This window comes from Eptesicus fuscus, chromosome 12 (assembly GCF_027574615.1).
Source record: "Eptesicus fuscus isolate TK198812 chromosome 12, DD_ASM_mEF_20220401, whole genome shotgun sequence".
Classification (NCBI taxonomy): Eukaryota; Metazoa; Chordata; class Mammalia; order Chiroptera; family Vespertilionidae; genus Eptesicus; species Eptesicus fuscus.
In genome coordinates, this window is record NC_072484.1 from 59,737,360 (window position 1) to 59,756,223 (window position 18,864).

The window sequence follows — 18,864 nt, forward strand, 5'->3', positions numbered from 1 at the left end:
CTGCTTTATTTGGTCTCTTTTCTGTCATTCCCTTCTCATATTCATTAAATACCTCTTCAAATCATCCCATGTCTGCGTAAGAATGTTTGGGAATTTAAATGTGTAGGTGGCATGGATGTGTCTCAGGCTAAAGGAAGTGGTATTTTTTCACAACATCAACTGGCTGCTAGATATAACACCAGAATACAGACTAAATGGGCACTTAAGATAAATTGGAATTTCGTTTTTCTAGAAAAAGCTGGGTGATAATTATTTTTAAAAGGCACTAGTATTCATTTTAAAAGTGTAAATGACAATCACAAATGGGACAAATATTAACACTAGGAGAAGCTGGATAAGGAATATACTGGTATTCTTTTTACAACTTTTCTGCAAGTTTGAAATTACTTTCAAACAAAAAGTTATTTTTAAGTATTTAATCAACAAATACCATGTGTCCTCAAAAAGAGAGAGAAAAAAACCATCCACATCAGAAAATGCCCTATTGACTTAAGGTAAGAAATTCAGAGTGCCCAAGCCCAGCTCCCCAAGGTGATTTGTGTGCTTATAAGGGGAACCAACAGATGGAAATTTAGAGATATTTGGGCAACTTGTAAGACTTAAAAAAAAATTCTTATTAAGAAAAAAAGAGAAGGTGGAGGGAATGTAAATAATGTACATACAGCACAATTCCTTTGTATTACACTTTGTAAAAGTTATCTTATTTAAAATTTTAATGAATATTGCACTTGTAAACCCTCAATATTAAAGGATCTATTTTAGAATGCTTCATTGCCTCATGAAGAAGATTACCAAGCAAGACTTTTAAAATTTCTTACATTTATAATGAAAGCAGGAACATTCCTGCTCCTTTACTTGCTGACTTTTTTGAATGACACTTCTTTCAGTTAAGGCATGTGACAAGCGCATTGTAAAAGCCAGCAATCAATATGGTAGCATAAAATCTCTAGTGCTTTTGTTTTTTAGTATAATTCTGATATTTCAGTTCAAGTATTCTGAACTTATTAAAAAATAGTGATCTTCACTTCCAAATCATATTCCTCTGCAAGTAAGAACTATCAATCCTGGGCTCATTTCCAGCAAGGGCTCTTCATCAAACCGGAGGCAGAACCTCCTCATATTCATGGGTAATGGCTTTGCAATGAGAAGACATTAATTAAATCAAGAACCCCCTTTCCACTTACCTTCAGGAATTGCTCTAAGTATTAAGAGTGATTCATTGGTCTGCCTAGTAATCTTATCAGCATTCTCTTGAAATGTCTTTGCTGTATTTTTCAATTCTCCCAGTTTCAATGTGATACCTATTTAAAGGGGAAAAGTGTTTCCTTTTAAGCTGGCCTAATAAAAAGCTGCCTAGGCAAGTTTTCTTCATCACTTTGACCCATCTACGGATTGACAGCTTTCTACAGAGACCCTCCCCCATATTGAAAGCTTCTCCAGTAAGACTTCAAGCCCCTGATTATAGAAATTGTGATTTTTAGCTTGCTTGATCATTTTCCCTACTTTGCTTGCTGCTCTTCTCACTAATATTTCTTCTTAAATTACATGTCTAATTTAATTAGAGCTCACCTTGAGGTGTTTCAATCACTCAGTCTTAAAATTGGACTCATCAATTTCCTACCTATATCTAAATTGTGGCCACCTTTCTCCTCTGGGTTGTAAAACCCCAAACTGGGCTCCTGCCTGGTAATCTCCCTCCCCATCTTCCACCTGCTTCCCCAGCCAGGGCCCCTCTGCTTCCTGCTCCCTTCTGACCTCCTCCCCTCCCTCCCCCCCATCACCCGCAGCAGGTGCTCAACTCAACCTCCTCTAAGTCTAATCAAAGCTGTCGGATCAAAGCTTCACTTTTAGCATTTCTGTTCATAATACACAATCACATTGGATTCTGAGCACATGTTAAAAAATGAATTATTGATAAAATCCTTGATGAACATGATGGTTCTGCCTAAACTTTAGTTGCAGGACGTTCACTATTTCATGGCCTACGAAGTATCTTTACTTGTATAAACTGAAACCATAGCCCATCAACATTGATGCTAGACTTGGTGTTTAATGCTTTATTATTGAGAACTGTGTACTTTCTATATGGTGAGATGACAACAAATTCTAAACTTCAAGACTCACTACAAGAGAAACAAAAAGATATGCACATATCCACACATATACAGGAGAGACAGTTCAGGGAGGTAGTCTAAAAGGGGGGTGAGCTGTTTAGAGACCACTATTTACTCTATAGGAAAAGACTTGACATTTTTGGTATATTAGAATATATTAAGGTGAAAATACACTGTCTTACATAAAACTTGAATGTTTCTCTTACACAACAGATTTCTGCTGCCATTTTATGTTGGATATACCAATTTGTTATTGGATAGGTCCTATATATACACAAATCATTGCTTACTAAAACTCTTAAGAAAAGTGAAACTGCACAGGTATTTTCTGAAAAAAACTGACCTTGATGCTTTCTGCTCAGGCTCCTGCTTTCTTTTAGGAATTTGGAGCTGCGCTGGAGAGCTGCTTTCCCATTAGACTCCAGGGCTTCTGGGGACTAGGAAACAGAACAATTTACACGTGGTGACTGGAGGCCAGGGTGGGATCCTGATGGGGATGGGAAGGCCGCTCCATCAGAACAGCCTCCCATCTCATTCCAAACAGGGAAGTCAACTAGATAACAGGCAGGTAGAGTTTAATTGTCCTAATGCATGTTTAACGTGCATCCTAATTTATGGGAGAAGAGAAAGAACACGAGCCATTTTTAAATATAAATATACAAAGACAAAAAACACCCATTAAATAAAGATCTTCATCGTAGGTAAGAAAAGATGCCTCAAAAATTGGCAGTTACAAAATAGTCACAGAGATGTATAATACAGCATAGGGAACATAGTCAATAATATTGTAATAAGTAAGTATTGTGCCAGTTGGGTACTAGACTTATTGGAGGGATCATTTCAAAAGCTATATAAATATAACCACTATACTGTAGACCTGAAACTAATATAATATTGAATGTCAACTGTATTTTTTTAAAAAATTAAAAAAGATGCCTTGAGTAGGTATCAAGAAGCATTATCATTTTTGTAATAAGAAATGGTGAGATTTTCCTCATCTTTACCTCACTTAGTCCCTAGTCTTTATAAAGAAGTATTTATGACTAAGAATTAAAACATACCACACGATGGCAGAAGCCACAAACAGATCCCACCAGAAAGCAGTGTTGACAAGCATACATTTAAGCCACCAAGTCTCTGCTCAGGCCTCTTAAGGAACAATCTCCCACGGTGTCTAAAAAAGGAAGGTACCCATTGAAGCCCACACGGCTCTTCTTACCAGGCTCGCCTCAATCACAGTCCTGAGAGCATCTTTTGCCAGTTTTTCTGATTCTTCAATCAGGCTCCGAATGTTGGAATGGATGTGGGTTGCGCTGGTTGCATTCAGGGACACAAATCTAACATTTCCAAGGCCACTATGAAATCAGCATATTTACAGGTGTTATGATAAACTAAAATTGGACTTCCCCACTGTTCTTAAAAGCCTCCTACTTTCTTTCCCATTAGAGCAGTACCATCAACAAGGAATAACAACCTAGGGATTCCCCTTTGACTCCAAAAGGAATCTTAAGAAGTAGTGACCACACTGTCACAACAACACTAAAAATGACTGTTTAATTAATACCCAAGAAGAGATAATGGCTGTTTCCCATCTTTTAACCATTCATCTGTTTCTTCCAGCTGCCCTCTTTTGATTTTTCTTCAAACCCCCTCATGTGTCTGGGGTGCCACTGAGTGTTTGCATTTATTGTAATCTCTGCTGCTCGGCAATAGCTAATTTTCTAAAAGCTTTCCTAAGCATATGTAAGGCTGCTGAGTCTTATTTCAAAAGGCCTACACCAATTTGATGAAGTTCACTAGAGGTTTTGGAGGAAGATCAGATAGTCTTTCAATTATCTGAACTTCACTCTTACAAGTGGACAAATCACTTAGGAACTTGCCAACTGGTAATTGTGGAGAGCGGCTCCCAGGTGGCTAAGAGATGCATGCTGCCTCAGGTGCAGCAAGTAAACAAAGCTTGATCAGGTGCATGTAATTGAGTAGATTCGAAACCCATGAGAATGTTGTAAACATCTTGACCACGCCCCTATTTTGCCTCATGGAATCTGGCTATAAAATAAAGACTCCGCTTGCAGGCCATGATGCTGTCTCTCCATCAGAGAGGGCAGAGTCCCACCCAGACCCAGCTTTATTCTCTTGTCTGTCTTTTCTTAATCCTTCACCGCCCCCTCAGGCTCACCGAACCTGGCTGTGCTGGTGCGGCACAGATAATGGTGCAATTTCACCCAGCCACTCTATCTTGAAAATAAAATTTGACAATCAATATCTTTGCCTGGTGTGTAACTCACTTCATTTTCTTCCCAAGGTTATTGAGTGATTCCCAAACCAGACATCAGCAGTTATTACTTGTTACTACTTGATTGGCAAAATTTGGTGATTTATAAGTAAAAGATAATAATGTTATTTAACTTTATGTATCATACCAATTGCTTTTACTGCAGATACTAAGTAATAAATGTTTTGTTCTAGCTATGTATGTAGTCAGAATTATGTTTTCTCTTTTGGGAAATGATGAAAGATGAAAAGAGAGACACTGAGTATCTAATTCCATTTTCTACTGATTCCTGTGGCATCTGTAGGCAGTAGTGCTCAATGCAGCACATAAGTTATGCAATATTCTATCTTATGTAGTTTCTTTATTGTCTTTATTGTATGATCTAATATTTTAGGGCAGTTTCCTCAAATTGGAAATATATTTATTTTTCCCCTTCCACAAAACATACCAACACACAATCCCAGTGTGTCCAGACTTTTTCCATCCATAATTTATAACAAATTTTAAATAAATAAATTTACCAATTAACTCAGACTATGGAATAAATCACTGATAGGCCTAAAACACTGGTTTCCTCACCTGGGGATATTTTTAGAAAATAGGTCACAACCCAGATGAATTAAGTCACAATCTTTGAGTGGGGACTGGGAGGACTAGGTTGGACAAAGGCATAAGTTTGTTTGTTTTAAAATCCTCACCTGAGGATATGTTCTTATTCATTTTAGAGAGAGAGGAGGGGGTTAAGAGAGAGAGAGGTAGAAATGAGGGGTAGATATATTGATGTGATAGAATCATCCATCAGTTGCCTCCACCAGGTACTGAACCAACCTTTTGGTATATGGGATGACATCCAACCAACTGAGCCACCAGCCAGGGTATGACATCAGTATTTTTGAAGTTCCCTGTGTTATTCTGATGTGCAGACAAGTTTGGGAACCACTGGCCTAACACTGTACTTCTCATTAAAGACACTTTTCACAAGTGAGGACATAAACCCAAAAATATAAGTTTAAGTTATTGTAATGCTATGGTAGGCCTTTAGGCAGTAGAAAATAATCAGGGGTGATATAAGACTTCTACAGGTCCAGTGTGGGCAACCAGCCTCCATCACTGCAGAAAGCCAGACAAAGGATAAGCTCCAAAAAGGTAAGAGATGTAAAGAAGTTAATATCTTTGTTCTGTCCACATGCAACTGAGCAAAGCCCTGAGCACTTAGTAGATATAGAACAAGGTCTTGATGGCTTAATATTGTAGCATTATATTTTCTTTAACACCTATTGGGTTCAGTTTGCATTTCTCCATCATACCTTTATGCCAATCGATGGTCAACTATGTTATCAGACACGGGAGGAAATCCCCCTCACCATGTAAACAAAACAGGAATCTTCATTTTTAGACAAAAGAGGAAGAGTGACTTAACATTGTGATCAAAATAGTCATCCTTATTCTCTTTGATCAATGGATCACAACCTCTGGAATTCCTGCAAAATGTGGTCTCACCTGTCCAGAGCCCCTGCTAGTTCCTGGAGCTCAGCTGCATGACCCTCAGCTCTGTAGACAAGGTCAAGCGCTCTTCGTTTGGACATCTGCATGACCAGGTCATCCACGTGGTGCCTGATTTTGGCAGTCCACAAAAGCAGCTCATCCCGGTGACGCTCTAATTGCTATATAGATAAATCAATAAGGTGAATATACTGTATAGGCAGCTATTCAGCAGTGTGTGTGTGCATATTTATGATTTGGAAACTATATTGTGGCTGTGCTGAGTAGAAACTTACCGCTAGCGCACTTCGTGCAGCCTTTGCACGTGCCGTGGCAGCATCCAGCAATCTTCTTCCTTTGGCGATGAGCACTGAGGTCACGTTTTGTTCTTCTTGAACACGCAGCTTTTTATCCTGTAGCAAAAATCACCTTTAAGGATGCTTCATAAGCAAGTCAGCTTCCGAACAGTGGTGCCTGACACTATGTGCTGAAGTAGTGCTAGGGGCTCCTTTTTTAAGAACCTGAAATTTGTATTATTTACACGGGAGAATTTGATTACTAGCTTTAACTGAGGAGAGAGCTGTTAAGACTCACATTGAACTCTCGCAGGCTGGCCTTGACAATGAGCAGGAGGCGGCTGCTTTCCTGCGTCTTCGCCTCTGCTTCCCTCACCAGGTCTTCTGCTGCCTGCAGTTCACTGTTGTGCTTTGAAAGGAGGCTGCTTGCTGCTTCCTGTATTACCTTCAACTCTTCCTGTGGCTTCTGGTAATTTTTCTGAATTTGTGACAATAAATCTTCAGCAGCCCTGGCAAATACAGATGGTTCACATAGTAATTCAATGAGCGACAAAGCCCCTGTCACTGAAATGATAGCAGAGGGGTTTTTACACTTCCATGCCTAGTTTTATAGTGTGCAGTAAAGGGTAACAGTGGGCAGAAGGCTGTCCTTTGAAGGGCCTGCTTGCTAGGTCTGTAAAATGTTCCCGTTGTTCTCTACCTGATGCCAGTGGCTCACCACTTCCACTGACTGTGCAGACAATGTGGTTTATGCTGAACACCTGCTTTCCCTCTGGGACGGTAGAATTTGGGCACATGCTGGGCAGAGGGTGCCCACAACACTGCCCCCTAGTAAAAACCACAAATGCTGAACCTCTAGTGGGCTTCCCTGGGCAGAAACGTCACCGTGTGCTACTGCATTTTCGTAGCTGAGGGAAGAGTACGCTCTGTGCCCCCTCAAGGAAAGGAAGCCTGAATGGACACCTGAAGGCTCCACCGTGTCTTCTTCCCCAACCCAGCTGTGCATTCTTAATACGTTGCCATAGGTATATGGGCCATGAGTACAACTCTACGCTGAGTCCTGAGAGTCCTGGTGAAATTCTGAATGTGACGGTGCTCTCGGGGACCCTGACACAGGCATGATAAGCAACTGATTTGTGTGCCAAATATTCCCAACAATAGGATTGCCATACTTAGCACAAATTACCAATTTTCTAAGGATTATCATTAAAAAGCTGATAAATTCCTACAATAATCCACAAAATTTGAAATAGCATAAGAACAGGGATTATCCATAGAAAATAAGAAAGTGGAGATCAGAGAACACATTTTAAACTTTAATATTTTAAAATAAAAGGTCTTTTTAATAATAATTTAACTAGCAAATTAAAAAGAGAGCGATCTCATGAATAACTTTGTTCTAAATAAACACACAAGACCAACAATGACAGAACAAGGGTGGACACAGGGCCTAGCAGGCGAGGAGAGTCGGGGGCACTGAGGGTGCCAGGGGGAGAGGGACCCTGCCTTCTCCCCTTCCTCTCAACTGCTCTTCAGAAAATGGACTTTTTGTAATTAGACTATGAGATCCTAGTGGGCAAAAAAATCTCTATTGTTCTCCTTTGTGTCCCCAAGTCCTAGTACAATATCTGCCATTGGGGGCTCATTTTGTTGAATGAACGAGTGAGCTAACTGTGGAAGAGTAATGGTGGGAGTGGACAGCCCCACAAAATGACTCCCATGGGTCTCCAGGGAATCTCGTTTCTAATAAGTGTCTATCAACTCTTAAGTGTGGCCATGGGAGGGAGCAACTGAGAGTCCAGGATGAGTGGGAAACAGATGGGTGAGGGGACTTTGATTAGTGGAAAGGGGGTGGGGCTGGAATCAAATATATGACATTTCTACTTCACTGGGAGGCAGCGGGGAGCTAAGGAAGGATAGGAAGCAGAGAATAGCACAGCTGAGCCTGCGGTAGCCTCCTTAAGAATGGATGGGTCCTGGGAAGAGGAACATGGAGGTGTCAGCCTCTTTCCCGCCAGTGCTTCCTTCTGCCATGCATGTCAGGTGAGGGAAGATGTGGGCAAAAGGTCGGGGTCAAGGCAACATGATTAATCTAATGTAAATGTAGCAACATGGTCTCTGACTTAACGGCCCAATTCCACCCATTGTCCTTAGGGGACTGGGTCTCAGATGTACTTCCTTCTGTTTGGAGTTGGAAAACAACAGGGTTCACAGTCACCCAGACTTAGGCTTGTGGTCAGGATCCAGATTATCCTGCAGGTTGAACAGTGGGCAAATTACTTGTAGTCTCTGAGTCTCAATCTCCCCAGCTGGATTCTCCCCTTCCCCACTAGGTGGCAGAGAGGATCACAGGACAGAACATGAGACAAAAAGCTTGCACCCTCCTGCAAGGAGCCCCCTTCCCCACCTCCTGGGCCCTGGCCTCCTCCAATCTCCCCACACGGCATTTAGTTCCCAGTTCTCTCTAGGTCTCCATATTCCACCCGATGCCTAAAATCATCCTATATAATAAAAGCCTAATATGCTAAGTGTCAAGTCGTCCGGTCGTCTGTTCAACCAATCAAAGTATAATATGCTAATGATATGCTAAGGCCACTCAACCACTCGCTATGACATGCACTGACCACCAGGGGGCAGACACTCTGACTGGTAGGTAGGTTAGCTTGCTGCTGGGATCCTGCTGATCAGGACTGAGAGAGACGGGCCAGACACACCCTGGAGTCCTCCCACAGTCCCTCCCCAGCTGGCCAAACCCCCCCCCCCCCCTGCATCTCTCCCTGGCCCCGATCGTGCACCGGTGGGGTTCCTCGGCCTGGCCTGCACCCTCTTGCAATCTGGGACCCCTCGGGAGATGTCAGAGAGCTGGTTTTGGCCCAATCCTGAAGGCCAGGCTGAGGGACCCTACTGTTGCATGAATTCGTGCACCGGGCCTCTAGTATACAATAATGAAAAAGGTGTAAGCTTCACTCTCCAGTGTGTTGCCAGTAGAAGTGTACATTGTTTTAAATAATCTTTTAGGAAATAATTTGGAAATGCAAATCAGGTATCATCAACATGCAAATTCTTTGGCTAAATAATTTCACTTCTTAATATCCACCCTAGTAATATAATAATGTGAAATATAGAAAAATATTTTTGTCTACGATATCCATCACATTATTTAAAATAGCAAAATAGATTAAAAATAGTTTAAATGTCACCGTATAGAGAATGGACTTTTGTGTAACTATTTAAGCCAATATTTAAGATATTTATCACAACCCTGGAATAAAAGACAGCTTGTGCTATATTACATCAAGTAATAACTGTGTGAAAATACTAAGAAACATGCCTGAAAGGAAATTACAAGCTCCAAGTGACCATGTCTAACAATCCTTTGTGATCTGTCATTTCACACTGAGGTTTTCAATTAGAGTTTGCATAGCTAAACTGAATTATGTTAGCATAATGTCCATCTATCTTAGAGTTTACAGCACAGGTAGAAACCACTGGCTGATTTTCTTCCATGATAACTGATTGCATTATATTTGATCTTCAATAAATACAGTATCACGTTGCTGAAAAGACAGAGAGAAACAAAACCAATGGCATACCAGCACAAACAGAGATATTGGCAGTGATTACAATGTTCTCTATTTGGAGGGCCTGGAGGGTCTCTTCATCTACATGACAATAGGGCCCCTCTCTTCTCTTGTGACATTTCTCCCACAGTGAGAGCTTGCCTTCTTTTGCCTCCTCCCACATGCCTTTTCCCCCTCAATACTGAGGTTCTTTCCTCCAATTGGCTGTGTCATGCATGAATGGCAGTATTTAGGGACTTACTTCAGTTCAAGGGTAGCATTTTGGTGCAACTGCATAAAATGCCTTTTCTGTAAGGTTTCCAGCAAAAATGTCATGTTCTTTTGCATATTCTGAAGAGTGGAACTGGGTAGCTGGAAATCTTCATCCAAGGTCTGATTTAGAGTTGTTGCCTTTTCAATAATTTCTATGGAGAAAATTCATCAATCATTTAATAAGTCTCTCAAAAGTGGACAGCACTAAACTGGAAGAACTTAGACCCTTCTTCAGTGAGGCCGCTCTGTTCAACTGAAATGGTTGAACCTCGAATCTAGGCCAGGCCTGCTGTACATCCCAACACACTCTGGACATCCCCTATCAAAACATTCATGGGGTCCCTGGCTGGGTAGCTCAGTTGGTTAGAGCATTGTCCTGATACACTAAGGTTGCGAGTTCGATCCCCAGTCAGGGCACATACAAGAAGCTACCAATGAATGCATAAATAAGTGGAACAATAAGTCAATGTTTCTCTCTCTCTCCCTTCCTCTCTTTCTCAAATGTCAATAAGATAAAATTAAAAATTAAAAAAAAAAACACTCATGGGCTTGGGATTACTGTTTATTTAATGTTAGTTTTCCCTAGTGCCCTTACTCTCTGGAAGGCAGGGGGCTGTGGCCACTGTTACCTCAGCATTTCCTGCACTGGACACAGACATTTGCACATGAAAGCTGTTCAACAAGTATTTACTGCACGAATGAATCACCAATACTTGATACTACTCTTCTTATTAAGCATGTTATTTATTCTAATAATTTTCTTATCTTTTGCCCTATAAAGTCTGATTTGCATTAGATTCTGTACTCCTTATGTCCTTACACCATGATCCAAAAAGAAAAGCAAGAATATATTTCTTGTGGATAGAAAACGGAAAAAAGCAACCTAAAAGTCAGATCAGATGGGACATCCAAATCGAGTAGTGAGTAAATTACTCTAATATTGTGCCTGTGCTTTGAAACCACACTGAAGCTCCACATCACATCGGCTCCTATTGTGGGCAAAGGAATGGTGTCGAGAGTTAGCGACTCACATGGCATTGCTGCCTTAGCATCCATTTTCTGTGGCCCAAAGGCCTGCAGTGACCTTAAACTGACACTTGCCCCCTCATACAAGCACGTGCCCTAGACAGTAGCCACAGGGTCAGAAGCTAATGTAAGTTCCTATGGTGACAGCCCTGTGATCAACAGTCTCCCCTGCCTCCTAGAGCTTTCCCCTGTGTGCCCCAAGGATAAGACCCCTCTGGAGCTTACCAAAAGTCTGCCTTTTTGGTTTGGGCCTTAGCTCAGGAACCCCAAAGCACTGTACCCACACAACCAAATAAAGCAGGTGCCCAGGTTCCGACTTGAAGACAAGTCAGCATCTCTGCCTTGACTTCTCCATGTGGCCCCTTGAGGCATGCTGGGTACTTTCTCCAGGACCTGTGAGTAAAAACTTCTCTATTTCATTTTCTCCTACCGTCTGTTGTTGGACCTTGCTTGGCTCATCATCTGGCACCCTGTGCACCACTTAACAAGTCTTAATTTGGGAAATTCATAACAGATGGGAAGGCACCACATCTACTTGATAGTTAGGACATAAGTGTAGCGCATCATATAGAAAATAAAGAAGGAAACATGCATTTTTTAAAAAGATAAAACTCTCAATGAAAGACCATGATCTGGACACATCAGGATCCCCAGTCCTTGGCTCTAGCAGTTGAGTGAAAGTAACACACATCTATTCATATGTTGTATAGAGTGAATGGGACTTTTCCTTCCGAGTGAGCATAGACTCCCCAAGCTAGACACTGACCACACTACCTTGAATGCTTATCTTCAATTTCTCAGTAAATGTCATGAGATCTTGACTCTTGTTGAGGATTCTTTCAGTCGCCCTGGCCACATGTTGGCTACTTGTTAACACTCTAGTGAGCTGATAGAAAATAAAGGTCTCAGGTTAGTTTGACTTGAATAATATGAAGCTTTGCTCTTCAAGTTGTCTCTTTTAAATAATAAAATATATTCCAGAATATAAATATTTACACTACCATATAAACCAAGGTTAATATTTTGGGATTGGAAATTAAGTGGTTAATGAAATAATTTACTGCTACCTTTGTGTGAGAAAAGATGACATATTTTCAAAAGCAGCCTAAGTGGTTATTATACCACAGATTCTCCCAGAGTCTCTACTATGAAGATTCGATATTTACTTTATGACCCAAGTATAAAGAATGTAGAAAGAAAAATCTTAACCAATTTTTATTGACTGTGAGAACTTAGTCAAGGAGTTAAGAACATGGAGTCAGATAAACCAGGTTTTAGGCCTAGTTCTGCCAACCTGGAGACCTAGACTGTAACATCTTCTAGCCTCATCGATAACCTGGGGTAATAACAGCACTTACCTTGTGGACTTTATGAAGATGAAATTTGATGATGTATGTAAAGCTGGCAGCCCAAGGGCTGAGACTTAGCTGTCCTCAGCTGCTGTTTTTTATTAGGAATGTCATAATTTGTAAAAGGGAAGGTTGTAATTTCCAGGAATGTAAAGTAACTCAGACTAGGTCTAAATGTGTTTTATAGTCAAAATCCAAAGAGAATCTTCTTTAATGAATAGAGAGAATTTATTTAACCAGCTTATCATTTCCTACCAAATGTTTGCTCGCTGAGGTACGTAGAGCCCACACTTAAGCCTTAAACTCGCCCCAAATCATTACTAATTTTAAATTAATAGGAGCCAAGCTAATTATTTTTAGAGTACACACCACTGTGTATGTGTGTAGATGTTGAGAGACAAAGAGTAGATACATCTATGTATAGATACACTATTATATACATATCTAAGTACACACATACATATGCATGTGCGCATGAAATTCTTAAGTTAAAATTATAAATTTGGCAATAAACCCCCTCCCCCATCACCATCTGTGAATGAGGAAATTCCTTTCATCTGACATGGGATAAACAGACTAAATTCCCTGCTGACTTTAGAGCAAGCTCACTTGCCATTCAAAGTCAGAAAATCAGAAGCACATGGCCTAAAGCCCAAACGTTGTACAAACACCACAAAACTAGCGCCAGGCTATGCTGGCTCTGCCCAGCAAATTGCAGCAAGTGGTCCTGGTGTTGGGGAAGTGCCTCTGAGCACCGAGCTCACCAAGTGCTTAGTTAATGCAGCCAATTTAGGAGAAGGAAGAAACCTCAGGGATCTTTCAATCCCACCCACCCCTTGATTCACAGGAGAAAATGATGGTCAAATGGAAAGGTGACTGCCCAATGGCACCCTCAGCAGAGGTGACAATAGAAATTAAGCCAGGAGCCTTCCCCACTAACACATTTCTGTCAAGGTTAAAACCAATTTGATTATAAAGTCCCTGGAACACAGCTCCTGAGAGGCAGAGGCTGCCTGACCTAACTGGAACCTTCAAAATTGCACCAATGCAATTGCTCACAAATGCTGGGTGGGAAGTGAGCCCTTTGTGTGAAGAATTTACCTCCCTTTGCAGGTCATCTGTTTGTTCTGTAACACCTTCAAGTTGAAGTTTTAGCAGTTCCTGTTGTGTATTTCCTTTTAATAAAGACTCCTACAAAGAATGAAGAGAACAAATCACAATGCTTCAAAATAAATGTTCTGATTCACTGGTTATCAACTATTTTGTTCACAGAAAGAAATTCTTCTTTCCTTGAAATTGCATTAAAAAATAAAATGAATCACATTTACTTAAGTTTTGATTATAGCAACATGCTCCCATCTGCCACCTTTTGCATGATATTCCCTATAGATGCCCGGCTGGTGTGGCTCAGTGGTTGAGCATCAATCTATGAACCAGAAGGTCACAGATCAATTCTCGGTCAGAGTACATGCCAGGGTTGTGGGCTCAATCCCCAGTGTGGGGCAGGCAGGAGGCAGTCAATCAATGATTCTCTCTCATCATTGTTTCTCTCTCTCTCTCTCTCTCTCTCTCTTTCTCTCTCTCTCTCTCTCCCCCTTCTTCTCTGAAATCAATAATATATATATATACATATATATTATATATTCCCCATCCATATATGTGTGTATATAGAGAGACATATATATATATATATATATATATATATATATATATATATATATATATTATATATTCCTCACACATATATGAATTTAAAGTATGTTGTGTTGTACAGAATCCGTTACTCCTGCTTGGGTAAGTCTGGCTTAATTTCATTAGAGTCACATCAATTTTAACCATAATTGCTAACACCTCAAAAATTGCACTTTAAAAACTTATTAGGCTTCAAGAAAAAAAACACTTATTAGGCTAAAATACAAAAGTATTAAGTAAGTCTTCATAATCACTAACAATTAGTGCTTAATTTATGCCAACAGTCTTCTAATTTTTTACTTGCATGATTGTATTTAAACCTTATAGCAACTCTATAAAATAGCTATATTATTGTTTTGGGGGGTAATTAAATGACTTGGCCAAGGTTGCAATGAAAACAGTAAACAGTTAAGCGTTTACATTCTTAATCTACTGCATAATTTAGATAAACATAAAAAGTTATTTAAAGGAATTGGCAAGTGGTTTAAATGGGAGCAAATCATTCAAAAATAGTTAAAATTGACAGATTCATAGACAGAAGGTAGGCTGACAGCTGTTGACAGGGATTGGAGTTGGGTGAAGGGATTAAGAAAATAAAAGAGAGAGAAAAAACGCATGAACATTGACAATGAATGGGTGGTGATTTCTGGGGAAGAGGGGGTGGGGGAAGGTAAAGGAGGTTATGGGGGAATAAATAGTGAACATACAATACAATGTACAGATGATGTGTTGTGGAATTGTGCACCTGAAACCTGCATAATTTTATTAACCAGTGTCACCACAATAAAGTCAATAAAAAGAAAAAAATTTTTTAAATTTAAGACAAGAATTTATCTCACTTGATAAATTTATAATATATTTATATGCCTGGGGCCCCTAGTGATTAAAAAAAATAGTATTTGTAGATAGTGTCTATAGTGAGTGGAAAAGAAATTTCATATTTCCTGTTTTTTATGTTAAAAATGAACACACACACAGAAAGAGAGCGAGAGAGAGACACTTGCCTAAGGAAATGTCTAGTCTAAGAAAAGCTTTTAACTAAAAAAGACAGTCAGGAATGACTATTTTGATACAATGAATTAATTATCTCAAATTCTAATGTATAGGTTTTAAGGAAAATTAAGAATTATATATTTTTCCAATTAGCATTAAAAATAGTAGAGTAGAATGCTGTCAACTGAGTCTATTTCTTAACTCCCCCCCCCCTTTTTTGGGACCCAGATCCTATTTGACTAAACATAAAACAGGGATATGCCCCCAGAGATTTTTATATAATCTTCTAGGTTAAAAAAACATTTGCACCTAAAACTCAAGTTAAGAATAACACATTTACAGAAAATAGTTATCTTTAGCAGATTCCAACATTAAAGAAGATACCACTCCAATTTATTTCCTGTATTTGTATTAGGACAGCTATTTTCAAATATCCAAAGGTTTGTCTTAAAGAGGAGCGAGTGCACTTTGCCCTATTCCGAAAGGTGAAGAACGACCCTGGGGTAGAATTTATAAAAAGGCATCTAATGAATAACTCTTAAACAATTAAGGGGTCCTACAGTAAAACAAGTTAGTGTTGGATAATGAGGTCCCTGGTCACGTTCAAGGGAAGGCTGGACACTTCCCAGCAGTACACATTGTGAATAAGGAAGCAGGGAGGACAGACAGAATGACTCCTACTGTCCAGCCCAACTCCATCTCTCTCAATGACACATCTTTGTATTCCCAGTACCTACCCGGAGATATTTGGTTGTATTTTCCAGGTTTGACAAAATTCCATATGGGACAGGAATAATGCTGGTGAGGTTCACAGAAAGACTGGTATCACCGATACTGTCTAAGTCATCCAGCAGCACACCTACACATTCATCATCACAAGCTAAAAGAAAAAGAAAGTTAAATTAATGCAAAATGGTCTGCACATTTTCCCGTGGGTGTGCATTAACCATTTTATAATAACAACATGAAGTCATGATAAGGGCAAAGCATACTACAAGGCTTCCAGGAACGGAATCTCACACCACCTGCGTCACGGGAGGTAAGCAGAGAATTCTAAGTCCCTATCCTCAGATGGTGACTCCAAGACTCAGATCAGATAAGTGACTTCCCCGGTCACACAGGAAGAAACAACTGATCCGAGTGAGTCCCAGGTCCGTTGTGTTAACAGCTCCGACCTTTGCAGTGCATCTGCTCATTTGTGACTTGGACCAATGGCCACGAATTCCGAATGTGTTTCCTTGCAGAGCCTGGTCTGTCATTTCCTGAGAGAGTTTGCAAACATACCTTCAGCAAACTCAAGTGAAGGAGACTGGGGGAAATAATGGGTGTGCTTTTACTTAAAACAAACACATAAACAAAAAGCTCTTGAATGCCTTGCTCCTGACATTACTCCCCCCCGCCCCCCGTCCTCCATCTTCCCCATGAACCACTGAGAAGACATCCGTAGATGAGCACTCATGTGCTTGCTATTAAAATAAATCAGAACTGGATAAAATATGCACAGCAGCTGAGAATGAAGCCACCAGTGAAATCTGAGGAACACAAATGACAGCCCACAAAGGTGTTCTCTCTCTGCGCTGACACTTGGCTCCATTAAAGGGCCCATTAATGCAGATAAACTACGAAGCTGGAATGACTGTGCTGCTTAGAGTGCTAGAGATAAATGCTGCTACCCTCGAACCTTCTGCCTCGGCTCCAAACGCACTATGGAAAGTTCAGTTTGGCAGAAGACATAGCAACCCGTGCTTAGTTAAAACAGGACTTTCTCCTGCTGATGCCACAGGGCGCAGTAATAGAAAAACAATAGGAAAACTGTTGAGAGGAAAAACCACCTTTAAACACTTAGGAAGGAAAATACCCACAAATACAATTGCTTTCCACCAGAATGTGCCTGGGTTCACATTCCTCGCATCGGAGCCCGGCGGCCCCTGGCCTGCAGACGCACTGCCCAGTCCCGCGGTCGCAGTCCCGGTGAACGGAGCCATGCGGGCTGCAATCACACCTCTGGCAGGTGTCGCCTGGCATTCCAGGGTTCCCATGATAGCCCGAGGAGCACCTGTGGAAAGGAAAATATGCAGGAACAGACAACAGTATCAATGCCAGTAAGATAATATATAAACCATTTCTGCCAAGTGAAGTGCAAAGAGCACAGTCCCAGTTACCTCGTTCTACAATTTATATCCTAAAAGGAGGAGGAGATGGTCATAGAAAGTGCACTTACTTACCTTAATACATAGATTTTGTTTTGGAATATCAATCATGCACAACCAAACTGATGACTCTCAAATCACTTGAGTAACTGTGTCCTACAATATACAGCAGCAGCTGTGCCTTGCAGTTTCCATGTCAGAGCGCCACAACATACCTCTCACAGTATTGTCCTTCATAGCCCAGCACACAGGCGTCACAGCGGAAATCGTGATCACCTTCCAAGACACAAGTGGGACTAAAACTGAAAGAAAAACAATGTTTTTTGAATTTTCAGATATACTATTTCAACTCTTTCTTGTGGGACTTGTTCATTACTCTTAGGGTACAAGACACTGTCCTGAAAATTAAATGATTACAGTGCACAGTTAGACAAGGTTTTTAGGGCTTACAATATATTGAGCAAAAATATATTGGGGAAAATAAACATGTAATCAGTACTTGTGCACCTCTTGTATCCAAAAGACACTCATTAGACCCCTGTCCAGTGACAACCATGTGAGGGGAAGGAAGCAGATCTTACAGATTTCCCCTGATTAGTCACTAAACAAGAAAGCTTCCCAGGTGAAGGGTCTTGTTCTGAGATTTAGGTGGAGAATTATCTGACTTATTAGATGAAAAGGTGATTAGAGAGAGCTGTACATGATGACTATGAGTAAGCATGAAAACCAGCAGGGAGAAGAGAGTGGGACAAATGCTGGTGAATATAATGGGCCGCAAGGACAGGCAAGTAGGAATAGGTGGGGCAAAGAAAAGTGAAGAGTGGGGGTGGAATTTGAAAATAAATGGACCTAAAAGTAGGGAGTCGTGTGAAGGACAATTTGAAGCAAAATGATAGAGCTGCTCAGAGTTTAATATCCACTCGGATAATAGACCCCCCTCAGTCATGGACTTCTGCTTTTGGCTTATTCCTTCCTTTCTTTTCAACCTCTGCCTCCACATTTTAAATTACCAATGCACCATGCACCATCTAGAGGCTCAGCTGGGTACTGCAAACCATTGAAAAAAACCACCTGGGCAGTCTGGGGTTTGGGGCCAGTTAAGAGAAGTTCCAAGAATGAGTTACAAGATTCTCTATCAGCCCTACTTCACTTTTGAGTTTTTCCTCCTTAAACAGCAAAGGGACACATTTCAGTGGAAACATAAAATGTGTGGAAAACAAAGCATGCACTTTAGGGCCCTTCAGGTACATAGCACATTACAAATGTCAGCAGGCTCTTCCTAGCAGTGTAAACTTTAATTCATTATCATAGGCTCTAGGGATGGTTAGAACCTTTTTTGACTGAAAAAATAAAATATTCAAACATTACAGAAATGTCTTCCAAACATTTCTCTGGGCACATACAGCCATGGAGCTATGGATATGAATATACATATGAATATAAACTTTTTCCCAAATAGCATCATATTATATAGTCACAATTAGGTAATTAATTGGCCATTTTTTCAATTTTGTACATACAGATATACCTTATTCTTTTCTCAGTGTTTGTGAAATATTTCACTCTAGGTATGTACCACAATGTCTATCCATCCCCTGTAGACAGGTATTTCAGTTCCTCCCCAGTTTCTCATAAGTATAAGCAATGATAAAAT

The 18,864-nt window shown here is 40.4% G+C and overlaps 1 protein-coding gene across 1 annotated transcript in view; it reads right to left on the bottom strand.

Annotated features, from left to right (window-relative positions):
* Window positions 1-18,864, bottom strand: part of LAMA1 (laminin subunit alpha 1) — a 143,066-nt gene that overhangs the window by 34,208 nt on the left and 89,994 nt on the right. Inside the window, exons 31-42 of the mRNA XM_054723880.1 lie at window positions 17,426-17,512; window positions 16,923-17,116; window positions 15,798-15,940; window positions 13,477-13,566; window positions 11,801-11,912; window positions 9,990-10,152; window positions 6,466-6,676; window positions 6,168-6,284; window positions 5,890-6,053; window positions 3,334-3,469; window positions 2,458-2,551; window positions 1,185-1,301 (exon numbers count right to left, since the gene is read on the bottom strand). Of these exons, the coding sequence (XP_054579855.1) occupies window positions 1,185-1,301; window positions 2,458-2,551; window positions 3,334-3,469; window positions 5,890-6,053; window positions 6,168-6,284; window positions 6,466-6,676; window positions 9,990-10,152; window positions 11,801-11,912; window positions 13,477-13,566; window positions 15,798-15,940; window positions 16,923-17,116; window positions 17,426-17,512 (1,628 nt within the window). The remainder of the gene's footprint in view (window positions 1-1,184; window positions 1,302-2,457; window positions 2,552-3,333; window positions 3,470-5,889; window positions 6,054-6,167; window positions 6,285-6,465; window positions 6,677-9,989; window positions 10,153-11,800; window positions 11,913-13,476; window positions 13,567-15,797; window positions 15,941-16,922; window positions 17,117-17,425; window positions 17,513-18,864) is intronic.